A 26348-nucleotide genomic window follows, 5' to 3' on the forward strand; every position below is an offset into this window, starting at 1 on the left:
TTCAGCTGATAATTTTGTGGCTCTATCACACTCACTTTTGGCAACTTCAGGCAACACTTCATAAATCTTTTGCATATTTTCCTTGATCGCTTTTACAGCTCTGATGTGACTCTCCCACCTTGTATCACTTAAAGATTTAACTGTAAGTGATGGACACTTCGATTCTAAAATACTCCAACGTTTTGTGGAAAAAAAGTTATAAAGGCTTTGAATAATTCCGAAAAATGTCACTATTTCCAATCCAACTTTTACAAAATCAACAATAACAAGATTAAGTGAATGTGCTGTACAAGAGGCAAAGAGTACTCGTTTAATTCTATCTAAAAAAAATTTTTGTGAGCCCTTCTTTTTGCCTCTCATATTTTCACCATTGTCGTATGCCTGACTTCTCATATCTTCAAGTTGAAGTTTATTTTCATTCAATGAAGCCACAATTCTTTGCTCCAATCCATGACCTGTAAAATTAAATTTTGTTTAAATATGTTTCTTAACTTTTAACATATATTACATAAAAAAAAGCAGAAAAATTTCAAAAATTTACAAATCTGTGGTATCATCAATAATAATAAAATTTAAGAAACTCTCTCGGATGTCAACAACCACTGAATCGTTATTTTTTTCTATGACTAGATATCGTATAATAAGAGTTAACTGTTCCTGATGACTGGCAACTGGTGTGCAATCCGCAATAATGGAGTAGTATTTGGCTTTCCGAATATTTTTAAGGATTTCCTCTCTAGTAGCACGAGCCACTAACTGAACAATTTCTTCTTGGATATTTTTGCTTAAGTAATAAGTTTTGTTTGGATTTTACCATGCTTTGGAGACATGATTGGGTCAAATTCTTTGGATGACATAATTGGGTCAAATTCTGCCATAAGTTCAAATATTTTTTGGAAATTTCTATTGTTTTCTTCATACAGTTTATCAGATGATCCTCTAAATGCTATGTTTTGTGATGCCATCATAATGATTATGGAAATTATTCTTTTTAAAACATTATCCCATCGATCAATTTCATTCAAAAGTTGCTTTTCCGTTAAACAATCAACAGTTTTTGAACTTTGTAGTCTTCTTTTCAACTCGATTCAATTGCCAAAGCTTTCAATAAGATCAACACTAACTTCATGCCTCGTTAAATTTTGTGATAAATGCCTCCAGTCAGCAGATCCTGTTTAATAGTTTACAACAGAAACAGAATGATCTCATTTGAATTGATTTTATATGGCAAAGTTTTTATATCAGAATCATTGTTGGGGCTATAAAATGTTTCTGAACTTAAAAAGTATCTAGTTTAGTTTGGTTTTTATCATGTTCTTCCTGTTTCTTTAGCCGTTTCAGATGATGCTGAAAACCGGACAATTTTTTTTCTTTTATCCATTTTCAAGGAATTTAATAACAATAAAAATTATATAAAGTTTCTCCCTTCTAAATAAAATTTTTAATTAAAAACTCGTTAGACAATATTTAATACTTTCGTAATTATTGTCAAACATATTAATAAAATAAAAAAAACTAACGTGTTTAAACGACTGATCAACTGTAATAATAAAGCCATTATGATAAAAACATTGAAAACCCGCCAATTCAATTGAAATTCTATTGGTACTAAATTATGCTGAATAAGCAAAAATGAGTCCCGGAACTTTCTTTAGAGATATTTTTGTTAGTAAATTGTTTACAAAAATTAAATATTGAAATATCGATGTAATTTTTTCCATCGATATGTAATTTTTTCCATCGATATTTCAATATCGATGTAATTATATAATAATAATTTTTTTCAGAACAAAGAATTTTTTTGGCAAATTTTCATTTAACGTTTAACGTTGATCTTAACGTTGATCTTAAAATTTGCCGCCCCTAAAAATTTGCCGCATGTGTGCATTGCACACTTGGCACACGCCACCAGCCGGCCCTGTATATATATATATATATATATATATATATATATATATATATATATATATATATATATATATATATTATATATATATATATATATATATATATATATATATAAATTAGTAAAAAACACTTGTCTAACTTTTATCTTCTACTTTAAGTTTCACCATTGCTGGATCATCAGGAAGAGTATATATGTATATATATATATATATATATATATATATATATATATATATATATATATATATATATATATATATATATATATAGAGTATATATGTATATATATATATAAATAAATATATTTGTATATATATATATACATATATACTTAAAGTAGAAGATAAAAGTTAGACAAGTGTTTTTTACTAATTTATATATATATATATATATGTATATAAAAAATATATATAATATATACATATATATATATATATATATATATATATATATATATATATATATATATATATATATATATATATATATGTATATATATATATATATATATAAATATATAAAATAAATAATATATATAATAAATAATATATATATAAAAAATATATATATATATATGTAAATTATGTTAGTGCTATTATGTTATATATATATATATATATATATATATATATATATATATATATATATATATATATATATATATATATATATATATATATATATATATATATATATATATATATATATATATATATATATAAATATATAATATATATATCGCAAATATGACGGCATAACGTTTTAACGCAAAGCACGATAGTTAGATGAAAAAGGTGCCAGTTTGGGGTAGGGGTAGTTTAGGACGATGCGAAAATTTAAAAATTTGCAAATTTATCAACAAAATTAGATATATTAGACGATTTGAAATATTTTTGCTCTTAACCTCCGCATAATTTTTTACATGAAGGCATTTAGATAGCTTTGCTACTAACGTTTTATGATTTTTGAAAGTTTTTCTAATTTTTAAAATTTTTAAACGTAAGGATTTACTGAGGAACTTACTTCTCCAAGAAATTTTTTTTTTAATTCTTAATGAAAGTGATATGTTTTACGATATAAATAAATAGTTCAAATTATGAGTTAAGCAAAGTCTAAAAATGGTACGCAATTATAAAAATATATGTGAAAGAAATATAAACGAAGAAAAAATAAAAATTGTAGTAAATTCTGTTTTTAATAAAACAATAAAACTTATAGTGGCTGCAGGTGTATTTCTTTTCTCTAAAGTAAATTGGCTTGCAGAATAAAAATACTTAGAAATAATAGAAAATTAAAAAGTGACCGGCAGCCGGCACAGCTCAGAAAAAAGTTACGCTTGGCTTCTGCTGTGTGTTTAAAACCTTCTATAACAAAAAGAATAACACTTGTTAAAAAATGAGTTTCATTCAGTGAAATCAACTATTACTATTTACCATAAATACTAGTTAAAATATATTATGGTTTTTACCGTTACGGAAACGTAGTATTATATTGTAATAACTTTCCGTTAGGAATGTGAATCCACTGATAAAAGCATGTGACATTTAAATTCGACTTTAAACCTCAAAAAACATGTGTTAAACTCAAGTAAAACTGCCCGTAATATACGCGTGTTTTTGGTTTACTTCTGGATCGTGACAAACACGTGTCTCTACAGGTTTTAGTTCCGAAAAAGAAACTAGTTGTGCCGGTTGGGAAAATTAAAAGGAAAAACAAAATTCAAATTTTTCTATCAAGTATTCTATTTCCACAATTGTTATTAAGCCCATAACATTCAAACATGGTTAAATGTTATGCACTTTGTTTTTTTAATTGGGTTAAAATATAACTTTTATTCACGTTTATCTCAATCCATTTTACATTCGCTCGTTTTACTTCGTTTTGTTTTTTTAATCAATATTTCTGCATTTATGATTTAGCGGTATTTTCGTTTTAGTTTTTTTTTGAATAAAATATACAAGTAGATTGTTTAATAGTTTGAAATCTTTATAAAAATAATTCTGTCATTGATAATAATTGTCTTAATTCTGCTAACGTTTATAATTATTGCTCAATAAAGTGAGATTGTAAAAATCATTTCATGTTTTTTTATATTATTTCCTGAACTGTCTTCTCTTTTGGGGTAGTCTCAGACAATGAGTAGTTTTTAAGATAAAAAAACAGCTATAATTTATTAAAACTAACTGTGCTCTGCTTTTTTTAAAAGAGTTAATAACTAAATTATCTTTTTCAGCAAAAATTTCACCTTTTTGTAAAACAGTACAAAAGTTATGGCATCTTTTTCAAAAAGCATCTTTCGGTGCCCCTTTCTTCCATAAGCTGTTTTTGTAAAACAATCACAACTTGCTTTTAAACAATGACTACTTGCTTTAAAAAAGAATTTGCATTTAGCAAACGTTTTTTTCTCAACGGAAAAAAGCTTTTAAAACGGAGATTAAAGATGTAAACAGTATTTTATACAGTATTAGTAAATTAGACAGATTTTAAACTTTCAATGGGTGAGCAGCCGTGGCGCAGTGGTTAGAGTTCTGGCTCAGAACCCAGAGGTCCCAGGTTCGATGCCGGCTCCAGCCAAATAAACGACATTGGTAAGGAAGTACGCGTGAACCTCTGGCTGAATGCTCTCCCGCGTGCTCCGTGATAAGACCGCAAGGACTTCTGGGAGCACCTAAAAAAAAAACACGATTTTTTTTTATTGATTTTCTTCCAATTGCTATGGTTTACGAGATTTTCGGATACGGATGTAACGAAAACAGTTTATTTTATTTTTACGCGCCACGTATATAAGTTTTCTCTGAATAAAAATTCGAAATGGTTTCTGAACCATCTTTTTACCGATAAAGCAACCCACTATCAAACTCGTGGATAAACTCGATCCATGATGCATCTTATAATCTAAAAATTCACACATGAGTTCATAATGTGTATATTTAAGATTCCAGTTTTCAACATATACCTTCTGATGACTAATGTCGTAAATATATATGCATTTCATAAAAAAACAGTGATTTTTATGTCGATTTTCAATAAACTACTATTTAACTGTAATTTAGACATATAGTTGTAAACTGGAATTTGAGATCCAAATGAAATTTATCTTTATAAGTAATAACATTGATAGTTAAGGAAACCGTCATTTAGTTTATCCAGCTGATTATTTCTAGTTTTTGTACTTGTTTTTTAAATAAATTGCATTTCAATATCTTTATAACTTTTAAAGAGCAGATTTTATAAAAAAACGCATGATATGTATTTACACTTTAATAAAAATTAAAAAAAAAAATACATAAACTTATATTTATAGCCCTAATTCAATGCTAAAGGTGGTAAATTTTTGCAAAATGCTAAAGATGGTAAATTTTTGAAACTTTTCATAGAAGTTAAAAAAATTGCGGACGTTTTGGACAAAATTTCGTATTTCTTCAAAAAAAGCTTTGGGAATTTTAAGGCAAAAGAAATAGCCGTGAAAGCGCGAGATTAAAATCCGAAAAAAAAGTTCGGGGCTGTAGTACACACATTTTTTTAATATTTTTTTCATCAGGTATACCATATAAAGATACATTTATTATACTCAAAAAAAAAAAAGAAAATATATATACAAAGTTATTACGTTATCAGGTTGATAAAAATACATTAATATAATATTAATACAAACTTTAATATAAACTTTGGTATAATAACTATTATATAATTATTTTTTCAAACTATAATACTATAATACCTTAAAAACTAATATACCTAAATCAACTGGTTTAGGGAGAAAATATATATAATACTTAAATCCACTGGTTTAGGGAGAAAATGTGAAGAAGTGATGCTACATTGACTGAGGGTTTGGCGGCAGTGATAGGATTCGGAGAAACTTCCCGTAAAAACTTTATTCCTGCATTTTCCCGTTTGTATATATATATATATATATATATATATATATATATATATATATATATATATATATATATATATATATATATATTATATATATATATATTAGGGATATGACTTTTTAATTTTTTTTCAAAAAAAAAGTTTCCTGTATCATAAATCGATGAACTTTTACCTAAAATCATGAAAAAAGGCCCAAATAGCTTTCTGCAACAAAAAAAGGTCACCCCCAAAATAAAAATTTGATTTACCATTTTTATACATTCATTTTTGACCGATGTTTTAATCTTAAGCTTAATTCTCAGCTTAATTCTATTTATTTCATTATTTTGTTATGAATTTATAAATATAACGCCACACGTTACCATGGCAACGAAACGGCCGTGTGCCGGCAAATACTTGGAATTGTTATGTGATGACGTCATTGTGTTACCACGGTGATATAGACGACTGTAACAGACTGTAGAAGATTATAGAACTTAGTAGAACATTCTGGAAGCTCTAAATAATTATATAAGCGAGCTGCTGTCAGAGCTCAGTGTTGATAATGTGAATAGTTCTATGAAGTACTCTGCGTGTAACTGAGCTAATAAGGAACTACTGTAGCGAACTAAAGACGCTGTAAGTGTACGAAGTATAAGTAGTTGTAGCATTATCGTTAGGATACGGACTGGATTATCGAACTGTTATCAACATTGACTGGATTATCGAACTATAATTGGATTACTATACAGTTAAAGTATTTTATTAATTAAACGACTTTATTAAACGGATATTTACGCTCAGCTATCCGTAAAGTCGTAACAACATTATATGATGTCTCACAAGAAAAGTCATACCACAGTAACAAAGAACAAGAAGACTTGGACTAAAAATTTGGTGAGATTTCAAGAGTCACACAGAAGAAGAGGAAGCGTGGCTGTAGAAGAACATTCACTCGATGAAAAATCCAAAATACCACTTCAATTGCAGATCGTAGGAAGATACCAGTTTCTCGGAGCATATGTTAAAGGAAGAAAAGAACGAATAGACCAAATTTCTAAGGAAATTACAAAATTGTGGGACAATAAACTGAATTTTCCACGTGTGTCTGATCAAGTGATAAGAGCAAAGCTTATGAAGGTGCTGAAGGTCTATGATGAATGTGTCAAGCGTGGAAAATATGATGTTCTCAATGCATTATTTGACATCACGAAAGTGAATGGCCAGTGGTTATCCTCGGAAGATAAACGTCTATACCACCTACAAAAAGAAAGTAAAGGACAGGTGGGGTACTCAAGAGGACAAGTGGCAAGTGAAGAAACCATTCACCCTTCCAAGAGAAGGAAAGTCCAGTCTGGAACAGCAATACCTTCCACATCACAAGTCCTGTCTACCACAGACAGTGGTACTGAATCTGAAAACTGCAAAAGTAAGAGTGAAGATGATGAAGACGACGACGGTGATAAAGACGATGATGAGGACACTCAGAAAAAAACTAGAAAGCACTACAAAAGTAAATTTGCTGTAAGTATGGTTACATCAAGTGGAGTTTCCACAAAGAAAGCTGCTAAAATATGCAATGTATTATCACAACAAGGTATTGATATTCCAACTCCAAGTCAATCAGCAATTTACAAGTCCATATTCAAAGAGGCAGGTAAATTAAAAAAAGAAATGATACAACAACTTAAAATGGAACAGTGGTCCTTACACTTTGACGGCAAACGAATAGATGATAAGGAATATCAGGTAGTTGTACTTCAGAATGAAAGAACTGACGTGAAACTTGATGCACTGCGTTTAAAAGATGACAAAGCTGAAACTGTTGCTGAAAAAATTGCCAAACTTATTGATGAATACAATTTGTGGAATTCAATTAAGATGATCATTACTGATACAACAAACGTCAATACTGGGAAGAGAAATGGAGTTGTTGTGAAGTTGCAACGTATGTTTAAATTAAAGGGTGTCACAATACCACAATTTATCGGTTGTCAGCATCACGTACTAGACAGGATTCTCCGTCTGGTGATGGACGAAGAACTTGGGGGTGATACCAAATCTCCAAACATTGAATACCCATTTGTGTCTGAACTGGTGAATAAGTATGATGAACTGAAGGATAAGTTTGTGAATGGAACTGTAGAAATTCTTGATAAATCAGGGTGGAGAGACGATATGAAGTTTTTGTACCATTTAACAAGAGTGTTTAGGTTCTATGAAGAACAAAGAAACTTCCCTCTGATTCACTTTCAAAACATTCCTAATATGAGCAATGCCAGATGGAACTCAAGAGCCATTCTCGCCATTCTGGCGTTCATTCTTATGCCTGAAGCGAGAAAGAATTTGGAGAAGGTTTGCAGGTTCATTTCATATGAGTGGGCAGAACATTGGTTTAGTAGTCAAAAGTACAATGACAATGACTTCAAGAATTTATCTGATGTATTGAAGCCTTACAAAAAGGCATTGCAGTCATTCACTGGAAGAAAGAGCCTTGCATGCAGTCACTGGAAGAAAGAGCCATCCGTCATCGACATACCACGAAGTAATCAGATAGCTGAACGTGCAATCAAGGTGATGCAAGACCTGTATGCTTCCTGCAGAAAGAAAGACAAACTGCAACTTCGATTCATTCTAAGTAATAAGCGCTAGACTCTTTATGAGACGTGAGCATCATGTGACCCATGTACTAAACACAGTAGGCCTATAGACACAGACAGTTATGTATATTGTTGTACTAGACGCTTTGATACTGTTAATTTTGTAATACTTGTATAATTATATATCACATAATGTTTTTTGTTATATCACAGTACATGTTGCATAAATAAATAAAATAACAACAGGAGTATGACTCTTACAACATCTTCAGCCTTTAATAATCATTTACTGTACAAAAGTGTACCTATTGAAAATTCGATTTTTTGGTTTTGGGGTGACCTTTTTTCAAAATATGTCAAAACGAAACATCTATTCGTTCTTTTTACATAAAAGTTCATTGAATTACGATACAGGCCTAGTAGGTTGCAAAAAAGTCATATCCCTAATATATATATATATATATATATCCGTAAAAGACAAACCACATTGCATGAACATTTTTCTATTGCAAGGTTGGGCATTACCAGTTCGAAGTTCTTTTAGATTTTCAAATCAGCAGAAAGAACTGTTGTATAAATACTTTATTCGTGGAGAAGAATCAGGTAATAAAATGAGCCCTGAGCAGGTTCACATGCAGCTGAGGAGAGAACTTCCGCCTGATCAATATGTAACTAGCCAACAGATAAGATCTTTATTTTCAAGGTAGGCATTGTTGCTATCAAAACTTTTGCAAATTAGATTATGTTTCTGACTGTTAAATAGTTCTTTTACAAATATGAAATTAAAATTTAGGTGAAAGTTATAATTTTGTGTGTTTGTTTACATATGTTTAAAAATATGTACAATTGATATTGTTATAGATTTAGTAACCTGAAAAGAAAAGGTAAGCTGGTAGAACCGACAACAGAAAATAATGAAAATAGTCAGGTTAACGATAACAAAGAAGTTTATGGCGAAAATGATGACTTTAATCTGGCAGGAGACAATGAAGATGATAATAAATATGAGGAAGACATCGCCAATCTTGCAAAAGAAATTTGTCTTGTATGGAAAGTGAATGATTGGGTTGCTGTTGCATATGAAAAACAATGGAATATTGGATATATTGTGGAGGTAATATTATTCAAAGTATATATTAGTTTCAAGTTTTTATTTTGTTTTACAAAACAGTGCTCTAAAATAAAAGGAATATAAATAAAATGTAAAATTAATTTCAGAATGACATTATATAAGACTTTACAAGTTTTATTGAATGTAAGCAAAATTAAACAAATCATAAACTCTTTATTATATTATTTTAAATGTTGCGCTAATACTTTTAGGTATCTATAACTGGGATCAGAGTTAATTGTATGATTAACGGGCAAGAGAAGAATACTTTTCGCTGGCCAGTTACTACCGAGGAGATAAATAACCAAACTGATAAAATTATCTGTTTAGTAAATGCTCCTTTTCTAATCAGTGGTTGTGGCGATTATTCATTATCCGAAGAAGACTATAATACAGTCATATCATTATTCTTAGAGAAACTTACTGCAGCAGAGTAGAAATTATGTGTGATGTGGTGGATAATGTGTGTAAATGACTCTATTAATAAATGAAAAACTAATTTTTAAATGGAAAAACATTCAAATGTTTGATTTATGTTTTATTTAATTAGCAATATAGTTATCTTGATGTTAGATTTTTGTTCAGTTTTTAATTCATGTTATATCATGCGTGTGACAAAATCACACGAATTTTTTTTATTATTATGTTAGGACCTTTTTGTATTGACAGTTGGATATGTTTACATTTTTACAAAACTAAGCGCCTCTGCCGTAATGTTTCATTTTGTAAGTATACTAAAACATTTTTTTCCAATTTCAAGCCTTAATATATTAATAGGCCTTAGGTATCACATAACTTTCTTTGCATTTTTAGACTCAATACCTTTGATAATTTCAAATCCTAAAAGAAAAATTGTGTGCAACACTTTGCCGCTAGAAGTAACTCCGAATAAAAGTTGACAAAACTGATTGATTTTGTACTTTTGAACTATGATAATTAGCCAACCGCACAGTGTCACGCAACTTTTTTATATTTTTTGGAGAGAGCTTTTGGGTTACGTCTGATATTAACTACAAAAGCTATGTGCAACTTTTTGCCTTGCCAAAAAAATGGGTTCAAAGGTGGCAAAAACTAAATTTCTAAAAATTTTTAAAAATATCTCAAAAATTTAAGCCCAGATTCCGAGTGAACGAAACATTTTTGAAAATTTTTTTTTTCCCCAACAGGTTTTCTCTATATTCTGATCAATATATAAAAAATTCAAGCAATTTGGAGGAGGTCACTTCCACAGTCTCAGGAATTTGCCTGATTCTTAGAAAAAACGGCTCTTAAGTAATAGCTGCAATTGGTATTTGATCAAAATTGTCCTTTCGCTGTAAAAATGTCCGAAAATACTTTTGGCAACAAGTTATTTCTATATTTATACATAAATATTAGTATTTGAAATAAGTTAAGTTTCAATATCTAAAACATTCGTGTATTTCATTACAGCGGATGGATTTTCTAATCTCTTTAAAAGTAAGTAATTGCTTTACATGCGTGATTTTGCAAGCTTTGTAATTTTTTTAAATTATCTTTGTTTTTAAAAATATTTAAACTAGTTTTGTTTTTTAAAATTAGCTTTTGTTGGCCCATATAATATTAACGTAGGTGAGATGAAAATGAACAACGCTGAAGTAAAGCATCTTTCGAGATTTATAATCAAGAAAAGCTTTTGATTTATATAATAATATATATAATAGATATAACATTTATATAATCCACTTATAACATAGTCAAAGGAATGGGATACCGCACAAAATATTCAAATAGTCAAAGGAGTGGGATACCGCACAAAATATTAGGTGCTCTTGACTCATCCAGCAGAGCAAATTGTTTTCTGTTGAAAAGATAATTTTTAACCCATTAATGTATAAGGCCTTCAATACCATACTGCTTTAGCTTTGAAAGTAAAATTTTGTAATCAACAGTACTGAATGCTTTTAAGAGATCGATAAATACTCCTAATACTTATCCAACTTTATCAAATAACATAGATATTTTATTAGCAAGTTCAATAACAGCATGTTCAGTTGAACAGTATTTCTGAAATCCAAATTAATTTTTGCATATTTTATTTTATGCAATCATAAATTCTATTATAAGTTATCTTTTTAAATATTTTTGAAAATATAGGGAGTAATGATATGGGACAGTAGTTGCAAACAGTATAACAAACACCTTTTTTGAAAAATGGGTGAATTTTGGTAGATTTTAATTAAGCAGAAAATATACTATTTTCAAATGAAAATTTATATATAGAATAAAGGTTGATTCTTTATTTGAAAATATACTATTTTCAAATCAATATATATGTGCTCTTAAGTATTTTTTTTTTTATTCGGTGATTAATTTTGGGCAGGCATTGTCATAAATATTTCAAAAAGTACTAAAAAAAAATTTTTTTGACACAATAAGGGTCTGTAAACGAATAGACGTTTTTCTATCGCTCTTCGTACAGTTTAAATTTATTTAGATTTAAAAAAAAATATATTTCTTCTATTAATGTCCGGATTAAAGGTCTTGGGGTCTGGATGCAAAAATTATTTGGATGCCCCATTCCTGAAAAAATGCATTCAAAAATGAATGCAGCAAAACATGATTACTTTTTTATTCACAGAAAAAATTTTCTTGCTTTTACATTGGCAAAGTCAATAACGACATCTTCAAAACTTATATTTGGTAAGAGAGTTCTTTCAATTGTCATTAAATAAAGAGCATTCAAACAACCATTTAACATTGAGAAACGGTGATCGTTCTTAACTCTTGCCATTTTCGAAAATGTTCTTTCTACAACACAATTAGTAATGGGAACTTCCTATTACTAATTGTGTATTCCTAATTTCTTATATTTGGATTCTTGTACTGCTTCGGAATAATGCTTGAGAACCTTCCAGCACATTCGTAAATCTCAAGAAATGTCACATAATGATGTCTCATATTCCAAAAGAGATTGAAGCAATCGCACACCAAAAGCTAAATCTGCACGTTTATCCTAAAGTTTTATACTAGTAGCATCAAATTGTGACATAATTTTGTGCCAAAGCTCCGTCATAAAAGTAACATTAAAAGTTTTTATTCTCTTTAAAATTGTACTGGCTTCATTTTGCGCCTGATGTTTTTCATCTTTATTTGGAACAATTGATTCTAAGGTCTCAAGGATATGACTGTAATTTGCATGTAAAGTTTTAATAAAAATGGCTCTTGTTGACTAATTTTTGATTGCAATTTCCCTATCTTTTCCTGTAACATTTACAAGACCAGAACAAATTATCTGTCATTTTGAGTTGTCAATGAAATGTTTAAAACATTTCCTCTGCACTTCTCAATTTTCTAAGTGTTTTGCAAGGAATGGGTCAAATTTTGAAAGGAACTCCAAGGCCCCGAGAAAGTTTCCATTACTGAAATTGCCTATTTCTTTTGAGTCACCTCTAAGAACTTTCCCTCGACTGCACAAAAATTTTAAACATTTAACAACTCTTCTCAGAACATCCATCTAGTAAGAAATCTCTTTCTCAACTTGTTGTCAAATGAGCATCAATTTTTCTTTTATTGTGACTTCAAAAATAGCACTGGACTGCATCAGTGTGCTGTTTACTTTGTTTATGTCTTTGCAAGAACGTTATCCATGTGACCAGTCATCGAATCCAGTTCTGACGTTGTCATCTGAATCTTGAAAAAGCAGCAGAAGAAGCAAAGTATTTTTTCAGTGGATGTTGAGTAAATAAGCCTCTCTTTCAAGTTTCACTATTTTTTAACTACAAAGAAAAAAAGAGAGCAATAACTTGAATAAAACTTTTTGTCTGAAAAATTTTGATCAGCAATTTCTTTTATGAAAATTCAGTAGCTTTGCGCTTCTTTCAAATCCCACCGCAGTTCTGTGTCAGGTTGACATATTGACTAAACTAAAATAAAAAAATAACTGTGCAAATATTAGTTTGTATTAGTTTTCATTTAAAAAGTTACTTCTGCCGCAAAACTTTTTAAATTGAAACTCATAACACAACTAGTATCATGCTCATAACATAAGTTATGCTCTTTCAGCCTTTTTATCAATTTAAAAAAAATGTATCAAATTGAAATTTTAAAAGTAATACATGTGACGAAATATACATATGACGAAAAGAAATTGGAAACAAAGTTTAAACCCAACTAAATAATAAAACAGATTATCATACGAATCTTACTAGTGATATAACAACCTAACAAACCCGCAATTGAAATAGTATATATATTTAAAAAATTAAGGGTCTGATGGGACACCAATATTTTGGGGACGGGCGCAGTTAATCTGGCATTGCTTCTAATAACAAGAATTGTTAGATAAGATTCCGCGCGTAATATGGAATATAGGAAAATCAGAGAAACCTGTAATAAAAAAACCTGATTGTAATTAATGTTTAAAGAGCTTTAAAGAGTTAAAACATTATCGATTGTGGAAGAGAACTAGTTTTAGTTGCTTAAAAGTTGTAGATATAATGTTAAATTCCAATAACAAATTAAAAACATTTTTTATTTTTACAAATTTTTTGTAACACAACGCATCTAAGTTTAAATCACTGGTAAAAAAAAGCATGCTTAATTTGCTTGCTCGTTTTTGATGTAATAGTTTTAAGGCTGTTATGGAAGTTAATTTGATTGCCACGTTGTGGTCGATAAAGCGAGGAGATTTCAATATGCTTTGAAAAAAGTCTTCTTTTTTTTTTAATTCAAACTTGTCAAAAATATAGACTGCAACACCACCTCCTTTGCTGCTAACTCGAGGTTGACTTTATTATTACTTTATATGATGTTAAACAGAGAATTTTCTGACCAAGATACTTTTGCATTTTACCAAGTTTCTGAGATACATAAACAGTGAAAAAGATAATTTATAGAGTAATACAAATTTTTAATGTTTATATTTATCTCATGTTTACGGGGGTGATTACAGAAATAATGTGTGCAGCCGTGAAGCAGTGAATAAGTTTCTGACTTAAAACGAGGTTAAAAAGATAACCGAGATTCGACGTAAGCTCTTGCCTAATAAACGACATTAATAAGGAAGGAGGCGTGAACTTCCTAGTTAAATGCTGTTCCGCGGTGCTCTGTGTAGGGACTTCTGGGAGCACCTTAATAACTATAAAACAAACACACAAAAAAGTCATCAAAACTAAAAATCTGCCGACTGAAATGTGTCAAATGCCGACTAGCCTACTATATTCTTTAAAAAACATTATTTTTCTTAAAATTATCTTTTCTAACTAAATCCTTGATTACATTTTATATTTATTGCTTTCGTTGTTTATTACTATATTCTTTAAAAAACATTATTTTTCTTAAAATTATCTTTTCTAACTAAATCCTTGATTACATTTTATATTTATTGCTTTCGTTGTTTCGTTGAGTATCTTGGTTTTTTCAAATAGACCTTTATAGTTTTTTTAAGTTATTTTTTTTTTTACTTTTGAATGACTTTTTTTAAAAATAAATAAATGGATTTTAATACATAATTTTATGATTTAATATTTAGTTTTTGTTTATATTTTGCAGATTTTAATGAGTCATTTTACATTTATGGAAATAAAAGCAACTTTGTCGCTTTTAACTCCCTGAATGTAAAATGGTTCTATAAACTCCCTAGATGTAAAATGGTTGCGAGAAATATAAAATAAAGAAACTTTCATATTGCTTGAAAAAATTGGCTTTATTTGGTTGCAGTACGGTAGTGCACTTGCCTCAGAAACAAAGGATTCGTGGTTCAAACCCCCTCCACCCCCACCCCCCCCCCCACCCCCATCGCACTCTGGGTAAATTTAGCGACGTTGGTTAGGAAGGAGGCGTGAACTTCCAATTAAATGCTCATCCGCGGTGCTCTGTGATAAGGCCGAAAGGAATTCTTGGGGCACCTAAATAAAATCAAAAAAAAAAATTATAAAGACGGATATTATGAAAATTATTAGTTAAGATATTATCAAATTCAGTTGAAGAACTCTCTTTAATTTGTTGTTTGCAGGATAAAACTATTGTCATTAAAAAGTGGATTTTTTTGGCTTTTATGCAATGTATAATAATATATAGTAACACACTTTATTTGATTATAGTACCTTAGCAGAACTTAGAAGAATCAAAAAACACCTTCAATGAGGCAAACCGATATTTTTTATCTAAATATATTACTTTGAATAACGATATCTTTGAAACTACAAATCACACTTTTATTGGCTACCCTACCACTGTGCTTAATATGTTACTATAAAATCAACAGTTTGTTAATCACTACTTTGTTTGGATAGCTCGATTGTCTTGCGCGTCTTATAGTAGTCGCTGAGATGCAGGTTCAAATTCCTGTAGGGCTTCTTGTTAACCTTTAAATTAGAGATTTCGACTTCTCTCCAGTATTTCATTTTTTAACTGAATATATCAACAGATCATTACGGTTAGGCAAAGTGGAACATACACACTACCGTTCACAATTATTTAAACGACATTAAATTTTTTTTAAATGCTATTTTTTATTTAACTATTTTTTACGTTTATTTTTCACTATTAGATAATTTAAAAAACATAAAAGTATTTTGATTAAATTGTTTTGATAAAAACCATAAAAATAATAAAAATGCTAGAGTGGGCAAAACTACATAAAAAATGGACCATCAATGACTGTAAACGTGGACCGACGTGTAGAAGTTTTAAATCTTTGGTTTCAAAGGAAGATTGTTTGTCTGAAAAAAACATCGTTGAATGTATGATAAAATAGTGTCCTTTATTGATTGTAAAACATGGAGGTGTAGTGTTAAGGTTTAGGGCTGTTTTGGTTGGAATGCCACAGATAACATTGTAAAAATAGAGGGAATAATAAAAAAAGTAGTTTACTCGGACACTTAAAAATTCATGCTATACCTTCGGAAAGTTGAGTTAATGGGAAGCAATTTATTTTTTTAAAAGAAAATGACTTCAGGCTTAAATTGTAAAACACATTCTTCGGATTGTTGTATAAGTTGTTTAACTGAGTTCGAGAATGATCAAATATTGTATAGAATGATTTATCCTCCCCGATCACAAGATCTTCCTCCCATAAAAATTAAGGATTAATAAAGGATTTTTATGGGAGGAATTAAAACTAATGTCAAAAACTAATGCCTAATGATGCATAAAGTGTGGAAAAAACTTATTAGTTAGTGGCATAAAAGTGACTTTGACAAATTGGATAAGTTGTTAAGTAGAATGTCAAAAACATGTATGCCGGTTATTGTCACTAAGGGTGATTAATAGGCATGTAAATTATAAACTAGTCTAATGGAACTTTATATTAATTTTTATGTAAACATAATAAATAGGAAGATAACATACAAATCAGGTAGATTTTTTTTTCTGTTTTTCTCCCAATAGTAAGTAAAACTTTGATATGTTATATCGAAAAGTTTTCAACTTTTTCAAAATTTCAACCATTCGAATAATTATGGACCGTAGTTTCTAGGGGTTGATTAAGATGCTTGCATCTCAGTCGAACCCAATTTGCACATCAGTAGTTGCTCTCGCAATACGGTGTTCCAAAAATATATCATAAATCGAATTTTAATGTGCGGAATGCTACATTTGGCATAATTTTATCCATAAAGAAAAACAAAACAAAAACTAAGTTTTAAGCATAAGGGGAAGGTTATTAAGGTGAGTTTACTTTTATATAATAATTTATAATAAATAAATTATGATTTAAACTTAATTTTTATCTGGGTCAATTTTTATTTATGTTTCGATAAAAGCATGGCTAACAATAATAATAAATGATCCGTGTTTTATAAACAATAAAAACTAATGATGCGTAAATTTAACTTAAGTCAATATATAATTAAAGTAGAAATCAAGTTTTTAACCAAGAAATTCATCTAAAAACAGGTTTGAACTTGTATATAAAACTTATTTACCAGCTTCACTAATTTTTCATTATTAGTTGTATACTATTGGGTAGGGTGGGGTAATATGGATTGTTGGGGTAATATGAATATATTCAGTAAGTATCCATGGAGTAAGTTATCTATGCATAATTCTAAAACTTGAAAATTACCAACAGTTTCTTCACATAATTGGCTTCTTTTTTTTGCGTTAACAATATTTATATTTGATTTACATGAATAATAAATATGTAAAAAATGTTGTTTTGAAAAAAATATAAAAAACATTATGTTTTAAAACTTTTGACTGCAGACTTCAGTAATATTACTTATGGAAGTTTAATGATGTATATTTATTAGTTGGACCATGATGTAACAATGTGTAAAATTTAATTTAGTTCTCTAACCCATATTGATAAATAAACAAAAATCTAAAATGGGGTAAAATGGATATACAGGTAAAATAATAGTGAGGTAAAATGGATATATATAAAATCCTACTGACATTATATTATTTTATCACAAAATCATAAGCTACACAACATTTAAATATACACTTATGCTCACTTTTGGTTTTTAATATAGTATTAGACATTTTTCAGTTACATATAATATTTTTATATAATGTTTTTGAACTATTTACATTAAGATCATAGTTCAAATTTGTTTTCCCTGAATGGCTAGGGTAGACTTAATAAAATTAAAGTTTGTTTTAAAATATATTAGATAAAATAATAAGACTGAAATAAATTATTATGCCTCGTGAATACCAACGCAAGACTATTGGTACATATGATCATAGCAAATTAACGACTGCCATACAGCTTTTTAACTATGGAGAGTCAGTATACAGTGTATCAAAGTCTTCTAGAATTCCTCATGGGACATTATACAGACGATCCCATGATCATATCCAAAGGAAAGACAAAAGAATTGGAAGTGGCTGTGGGTTTATTTTAAATAATACTGAGGAAAATCTTCTAGTAAAAACCCTGATGTACTTAGCTGATAAGGGTTTTCCACAAGATAGAAAAGATATCAAACTGATGGTTTAATTCTATATAACATTTATAGGCAAAAAAACTCCATTCAAAGATGACAAGCCAGGGAAAGACTGGTGCATGTCTTTTGAAAAAAGATGGAATGTAGTTCTTGGAAAAAGAAAACCTGAACTTTTGACAGAAGCAAGAGCTAATGATCTTTCTCTAAAAAACATTGACAGATTTTTTTGAGTTATATGAGAAGATATAAAACGATAATCATTTATTTGATAGACCACATTGTATATTTAATTTAGTTGAAACAGGTTTACGTACAGATCCTACAGCAGGAAAAATCTTTGTTCATAAAACATCAAAAACAGCCTATTACGTTGCTCCATCATGTGGTAAATCAATGTATATTGTACTGTTTTGTGGGTCAGCAAATGGTCAGTGTCTACCTCCCTTTATCGTCTACAAAGCCATCTACCTTTATGATGCATGGTGTCAAAATTGACCTGAAAATACAATGCATGGTGTAACAAAAACCGGTTATATGGAGGACTACATTTTTGAAAGTTGGATTGTCAGGTTTAATGTACATGTTAAAGATTATAAAAAGCCTGAGTTGTTGCTGAGTGATGGACACAACAGCCATATAACATATTCTACTGTTAAAAAGGCTCTGGAAAAGCATATAATTTTACTTTACCTCTGAACACAAGTCACGCATTACAACTTCTTGATGTTTGTTTTTTTGCTCCATTGAAATCCCATTGGAACAAAACCCTTAAAATTTAGTTAAGAGAAAGCAGACATAAAAATGTTGACAAGTCTGTATTTCCAACTTTACTAAAAGCTCTTGTCAGTAAGATAGATAACAAACTCCTGAAAAGTGGTTTTAATGGTAGTGGTCTTTACCCTGTTGACAAATCAAAACCTATGAAAAAGATAGCGAATATGCAACCAAAGTACGAGGAAGTATATGAGTCTAACAAAAAAGAAAATGTTGTAAAAAATCTGCAGAGAGCAATCAATTCTGTACTTACACCTAGCCCAAGTCAACCTACACCGACAGCACTTGCAAATTCAAAAAAACGCAGAGCTCGTGTCCAGGCCAAAAAGGGAGAAATTTTAGCAGCACAAGATGTTGTTGCAAGGTGACAAGAAGAAGAGAAGAATAAAGCAAAAAAAAAAGAATGTATCAGTAAGTAAAAGAAAACTGCTAGACATAACCAATACAGTTTGACTTTTTAAAAAAACGTGAAAAGCAATAGTTGTGATATATGTATCAAATATAATATGAGTATCCGTATTACACCACCAGTGGGGTAATTTGGATATATGAAAGGTGTTGTTAAAAAAGGATTAGTAAGTTAGTTATTTAAAATATATTTATGTTTTACTCATTGTGATTTTATTGTATACACCCTGAATGTAAAGAAAAATAACAAAAGTTTTTATGGTGGTTGTTAATTCAAAAAAAAAACTATATTAGAAAAAAATATATCTAAAATTCTATCCATATAACCCCTCCCCACCCTAATCCTGATTCAATCAATTACAACTAAATGCGTCTAATGTGGATTTAAATGAAATAAATTGATTTTAGAAAACGTCTCTAGACATAAGTTGTCACGCTAATTCACTGATGTTATTGATGATGCGTCAAAAGCTACAAGGAAGAGGAGACAATTTTCTTTGCTAGGGTTCCCTTTACAGAGTTTTGCCCCTAATAGACCTCCAACAAATGGAGAAATGCTCGATGGTATTACTGGTTTAATCTCAAAAAAAGCAATAAGTAAATCTGTAGTTAATTAACAAAAGCATTACATTTTTTTACATCTTTAATGTTAACTTTTTAATGTTTTCTTTTTAAATTTTTTAGCATCACACAGATCAACATGAAAATTGGTTGTCCAGTTGCTTCCAGGAAGACGTATTTAAGATGCTCCAGGTTTGCTAATGTGCAGAGAGAACACCAAGCTAATAATTACTGGTGTCTGTATTCTGAGAGAGCTTGTCAATTTATTGGAGCAGGCTGGATTTAACGATGTTTTCATTGCGACAGAGCAAACTATCAAGATCAGAATCACCATGAAAGTCAAGGAATACCACACTTTAAAAAAAACACTAGAACTACCAAAGGGTAGCTAAAAAAAGAAGGTGAACACTTTTTTGAAGAAGGTGAACACTTTTTTGAAGAAGGTGAACACTTTTTTGAAGAAGGTGAACACTTTTTTAAAAGAGAGCAGTGCTCTCTTCATTATTAATCAAACAAACATATTTGATTTAATAAAAAGTGATAAAAATGGGGATGATGAGGCTAAGAAGGAAGACATAAAATTCTTAAGGCTTTGTCTGAGAGGGGATATGGTCGAATTCGGGAACATTGACAATAAATTTTGTAAAAATGCTCACAGGGCACAAGAAAAAACAATTAAGATGTCTGAGAAAATCCAAAGGCACGAAGATAAAAATAAGAAAAAGGAGAATAGCTATTCGGACTTTTCAAGCACAGAAAGTGACAATCAAACCGAGTGCGACGAACTATTTTTACCTCCAGGTAAAGCCCAGAAAAAACAGAAAAGGTTTCAGAGTAACACCAAAGTTTTCCTTCAGTTAAGTATGGAAGATATTCTTAACAATTGGATTCCAATTATGACCAGATTTGGGATTGTGGTCAGGCCAGGTATGTGTCTTTTGTCTTCTCTTTACAAGGCTGGTGGAGTTAATATTGAGAATTCTCGATATCAAGATTAACTCTAAACAGAAAAACTCGTAATATTGTGGAGTCTGGGACACAGATAATTAAAGAGGAAAACAAACAAAATAAGAGGTTTAAAAATTTTGGTACATTTTGATACCAAGATTTTGAAGAGTTACGATAGGAAAAAGAAATATCTAAATATGAGGATAGAATTGCGATTAGCGCATCTTCACCAGAGTCTGGTCCACAAGACTTTCTTTTTGGCATCTCAAAAATTGAAAGCTCCAAGGGAAGTGATCAACCCATTGCAATTCAAACAATGCTTGAATACTATGAAATGTTGGATCAGATTATCGGATTGTGCTCTGACACAACATCCAGTAACACTGGTAAAAAATAAAAGTACCGTAAGCATTATTATTTCCTTTGCCCTTAAAAGACTGGTTCTCTGGTTAATTTGCAGACATCACATTTATGAAAGGTACGTGGCTCATATGATAAAAGAAATTTTTGGTCCAACAAGTAGTCCCAGCAAAAAACTTTATGTAATTTTCCAAAAACTATGGCCGCAGATTTACGAAGATGTAAACAAACTTAGATAATTGTAAAGTTTGACTGGTCTCAAGATTCTTTCAGGCCCAGCTCATTACTGTTCAAATTTGCCTTGGATACTAAAGAGTTTTGTATCACAGGTCTTCATAAGAATACTTTCCAGAGAGGTGATTACAAGTATCTTTGTGAGCTTCTGGCTTTTTTTCTAGGAGCTGAGTTATCGAACTTTTCATTTAAACAGCCTCGAGCTCATCATAAAGCAAAATTTACAGCTAACTGCATATACTTACTGGTTATTCAGATGACTCAAATGTACCACCCTGCTGATTCCAAGACAGTTAGAAAAAATACAATAAACCATCTAAAAGCTGCAACGAACTACATTTTGTCTCCGCAACAAGTCATTTTTGCTCTTGCTGATAAGAATCTGAAAACTGAAGTTAAGGCCAACATGTTAAACAAACTGCTTTCTTATGATATCCCGGAGTTAAAAGATCTAATTAAAAAGAGGCCTGAAACTAAGTTTAAATATATTTCTACATCAAAATTAGAAGACTTTGTCAACGAGCAGTCCTACCTTTTCTTCTTGCTATTGGAGATCTCCAAAAAGGCAATTCTGCTATGTAAAGAAAAAGGCATCAAACCATGTGAAAATGAGGAAGTTTCCCAGTCTTTTACTTATTTTTCAATGTGTGTAAGAACACTTGCAGTTGTAAATGACCGTGCAGAACGCGACATTAAGTTAATTCAAAATTTCATTGAGAGAACTCACAATGAAGACGGGCTTCAGGATATTCTCCAGGTATTTTCTTCAATAACACGAAATATAAATGCGATTTTTAGTTGTTATAAATAATAATGGTTGTTAATGTGTAAGTAGTACTTTTTATAAATTTATGTATTTGTAATTTATGTAGTTCAGAGGAACCAGCAAAAGATTTCAACGAACACTACAAAGAAAGATCTTAAAATTATTTAGTTAAATATTATTTGTATTAATAATATTGGTTTATGTTATATAACAATATTATTTTTTGATGTTTGAAAAAGGTATTTTTTTTCATGTTTGAGAAAAATGAGTAAGCCCCTTAAATTTAGAGGGGGGGGGGGTCAAACTTTTTATTGTTCATAGTTTTCAAACGTTAAAAGATTTTTGTGTCAATTTTAAATCTTATCGATGAATATATATTCTCAACTAAATAGTTGAGAATAGTAAAAAAAATAATGTATCAATTTGTTGCTCTTACGTTTGAAGCAGTTTTAGCTAAAATTTTAGGGCTTTTTTGTTCCCAGGCTCCAATCAATGCAATTTTTTGCAAAGCATCCTTATTTGACATAAGTGTAAACATATATGTTTGGAGTTTGTTCTATATCTGGAAGTTAACCTCAAACGATAAAAACTGCTGTATCCGCGCATGCGCCTGTACTCTTGAAATTATTTGCTGTTCATTTTGTTGCATTAAGAACAAATTTCACCTTAAAATTGATAATTTATCTTGTAAAAAAGTTCATATAAAGATTTTACGACAAGCATTTTTGTTTGTTCAACACGCACCAATATTTTTTTTTGTTTAAGAGCCATTTTCTGATAAAATCAGGCAAAAGTACTGTCGGCTCAAAAGTGATATCCTTTAATCGTGCTCAATTTTATATACAGTAATGCTAATAGGGTGAAAAAGAAGCCTGTAAATTTTTTTTTGTTAAATATTTCTAGTTCCTAAGTTATGGTCGGTCAAACTTTTGCTTTTTTAATACTTGGAAAGTCACTTTTGGGGTTTTACGATTTTTAAACTAAGATTAAAAGCAATGAGACCACTGCACCCTAAGTTTCTTTTCATATTATGGAAGTATAGGTAGAACTTTCAAAAAAAAAATCAAAAAACCTGAGGACAACCCTTCCTTTGTCTAAAAATCATAATCTGAAATCACACATTTTTGAATTTGGGGCCTACTTTAAATGCATTTATCTCGGAGCATAAAAAGTGCCCGCAACTCATCTTATTCTTTTTTAAAAATCTCATTGTTATTTGAATGGTCTAAAGAAACTGAGAGGATATTGTTTACAAAAAAACTTATGAGTCATCAAAGTGTCAAAAAATGTTTTAATTAGCGTTCAAATATCAGCCATTATGGGAAATGAGAAAGGTCCTAAGATTGAAGATACAGATTTTATATTACTCCATATTACAATTTTTTTAATGCGAAAAAAAAACTTAGGGGGTAATATTTCATTGCTAAAATAACTCCACCACAAAAAGTTAAATTTTTTATATATTAAAAAAAAAACCCGAATGTAGCAGCAGAATTAATAAATATATTATATGATGTCCTTATCTTATTTTGTCATTGTTTGCGTCATAAATCAGTTTTACATATCCTATATCTTTGATTTTAATAATTTGTTGCTTGAAATGCCTTTTGGGGTTTTTCAAATTGATCATCCATAAGCTAAAGGTAGAAGAATTCCACAAATGATTTCACTGTCTTTGTACTTTATAACATCAGGAAAAGCTGGCCATTTAAAAAGTTTCTTGATTGCAGAAGCATACTTCATACAGCTCACCATGTAAAACCATCACTGAGAACCTAATATGAGTAATGATTTTTCTAATTTGAAAAATAGTTTGAAAAATCTGATTCTCATTTGACAAAAGTAAAACTTCGTTTAAACTTAGTGACACATTCAATACGATCAAATAATGCTTAAAAAAAATGTTTTTACTTAAATAAAAAACATTTTTTTTAAAAATTGAATAAAAAAGAAGTACCTCATTTATAATCCCAGTATACCAATTGCCCATATAAATAACAACAATCCAATCGTTTTCATGCCATGCACCAGATAAATCAATGGCAATGCTTATAAATTCCTTTTCAAATTCTTCATTTGCTAGTTCTTCTTGATTTACAAAAAGAAAAATATAAATATTTATACAAACACTTGTACAAATATTTATAATTACAAAATAATATTAAAATATATATTAATGAGAGTAGACATAAAAATTATTACCTTGATCTGCTGTCTCTTCTTCTTCTTCGTTATCCGCATTAGTACTACCAACATCTATTGGTTCATTTAATCTTTTGTCTTTTTTCAGCCTACTCCAACGTGAAAATAGTGATCTTATTTGCTGAGTTTTACGAATTCTGAAACTTGAACCCCTTTTCTTATCAAAAGGTGCACCTGCTCCGGGCTAAACTTTTTTCCAGATACTTCACCTTCCATAAAGAGTTTATATAATATATCTTTTTGTCTCATACTATACCGGAAGGTACTGCGTGTAGGTAAAGCCCAACCTTTAACATATTTGCTAATGTCAGAACATTCTTCTTCAAATACCTCCTGTTGTGAGTTTGGTTTATAACTATGTAAGTTTTACTGAACTTGCATCTTCATTATGAAACTCTGTCTCACGTTATCCATTTCTGAAATGAAGTGCTGATAATGTGTCTTCCCGACATCATGTGTTCTTCTAGTTCTTGTGATGTATGGAATGATCCACTACAAATTTACTCAGAGCAAAAGTGAAACAAATTTAGTGATCTATCTTTGCGAAACTTTTCCTTCATATTTTTTTGTTGATTAAATTACTCAAAGCAAATATTGGGCAGTGGGAGATTTAGGGTAGGTCGCACTGCAGTTAAACTTAGTTTTGTAATATCATTTGCTGCGTTCAAATAAATTACACAACTCTCTATTCTGGTACTTCAAAAATAAATATTGCAACATAGAGAAACCATTCATAGCTGCAGCAGTTATATCATCCAGTCCCGCTAAATATTTTCGTTGAGATGGTTTAACAACATGAAGTATTCGTCACAAACTGCTTTCCGATAATGGAGAGTAGTTCTCACTTCTGCAAACTTCATTATAAAATGCAATTGTATGACTCATTTTAGCTGTCAAAACTGCACGAGATATTTTATATACGTCATTTGAGTCAAATTTAATTTTTGTGACTCCATATGCAACATCTTGAAGAAGGTTGCTGTTAAATATGAAATCGAGAAAATGTTCAGCTTTTTTCTGGTCTAGTCGATTTCGCGTAATTTCTTTTTCGACAGGAATAGTTATACCTAAGTTAGCATTCTTTATTTTTCGTGCCTGGTCTATCTTGTATTTGGAGCACCCAAAAACTTTCATAAGTAACTTCTTAGTAAATTTTTCATGTTCAATTAAACACAGAGCAAAATGTTTACCCATAGAGTCACTTTCTTCATAAATTTTAACAAATTTTTTTAGATCATCAGGTACTGCATCATTGTCTGAAGTTTTCAAAGATCTATTTAAAACAATTGAGATAAAGTCTTCACTCTGATCTGGGGTAACAGCTTCAGCGAATCTCTTTGCAAGCTGTACCTTGGCTCTTTCAAATTTTCAGCTATCATTTTATTCTTTATCTGAAACTGAAAAGGGCTGATGTGGAGTGCTTCTGATAGTTTGTTACCAGTAGATATAGCACCTTGTAAAATTTCTTTGGGCTCAAAATCAAAATCAGTTGTGTCCTCAACTAACTCTTCGTTAGTGTTAGTACTTGTTTTAGTTTGAATAAGAATGCGCTCTGACTTAAGGTGATTGTGACAAAATACGGAACCTACAGGAACATTTTTGTTGTAATGTTTTGAAACATTTGTTGACATATTTATTGAAACACTTCTTACAGCTGGTGATTTTACCAAAACTTAGTTCATGCATTGGATGACAGCATCTTTTTGGAGGAACCCAGCCAATACCTTGAATTTTAACAAAAATCAAAATTTGAAATA

General features: G+C 30.0%; 1 protein-coding gene across 4 annotated transcripts in view; it reads right to left on the minus strand.

Moving 5' to 3' along the window:
* Positions 1–26348, minus strand: part of LOC100205549 (uncharacterized) — a 61697-nt gene that overhangs the window by 3815 nt on the left and 31534 nt on the right. Inside the window, exon 3 of one of the 4 annotated variants that reach the window (XM_065788555.1) lies at positions 12058–13367. The exons of 2 other annotated variants lie outside the window; for them this stretch is intronic. In XM_065788555.1, coding sequence (XP_065644627.1) covers positions 13323–13367 — 45 coding nt within the window. In that variant the 3' untranslated portion in view covers positions 12058–13322. Of the gene's footprint in view, positions 1–12057; positions 13368–26348 lie in introns of those variants that run through there. One more of the 4 variants, XM_065788554.1, reaches the window with a different exon arrangement.

Source organism: Hydra vulgaris, chromosome 01 (assembly GCF_038396675.1).
Source record: "Hydra vulgaris chromosome 01, alternate assembly HydraT2T_AEP".
In the NCBI taxonomy this organism is placed as follows: domain Eukaryota; kingdom Metazoa; phylum Cnidaria; class Hydrozoa; order Anthoathecata; family Hydridae; genus Hydra; species Hydra vulgaris.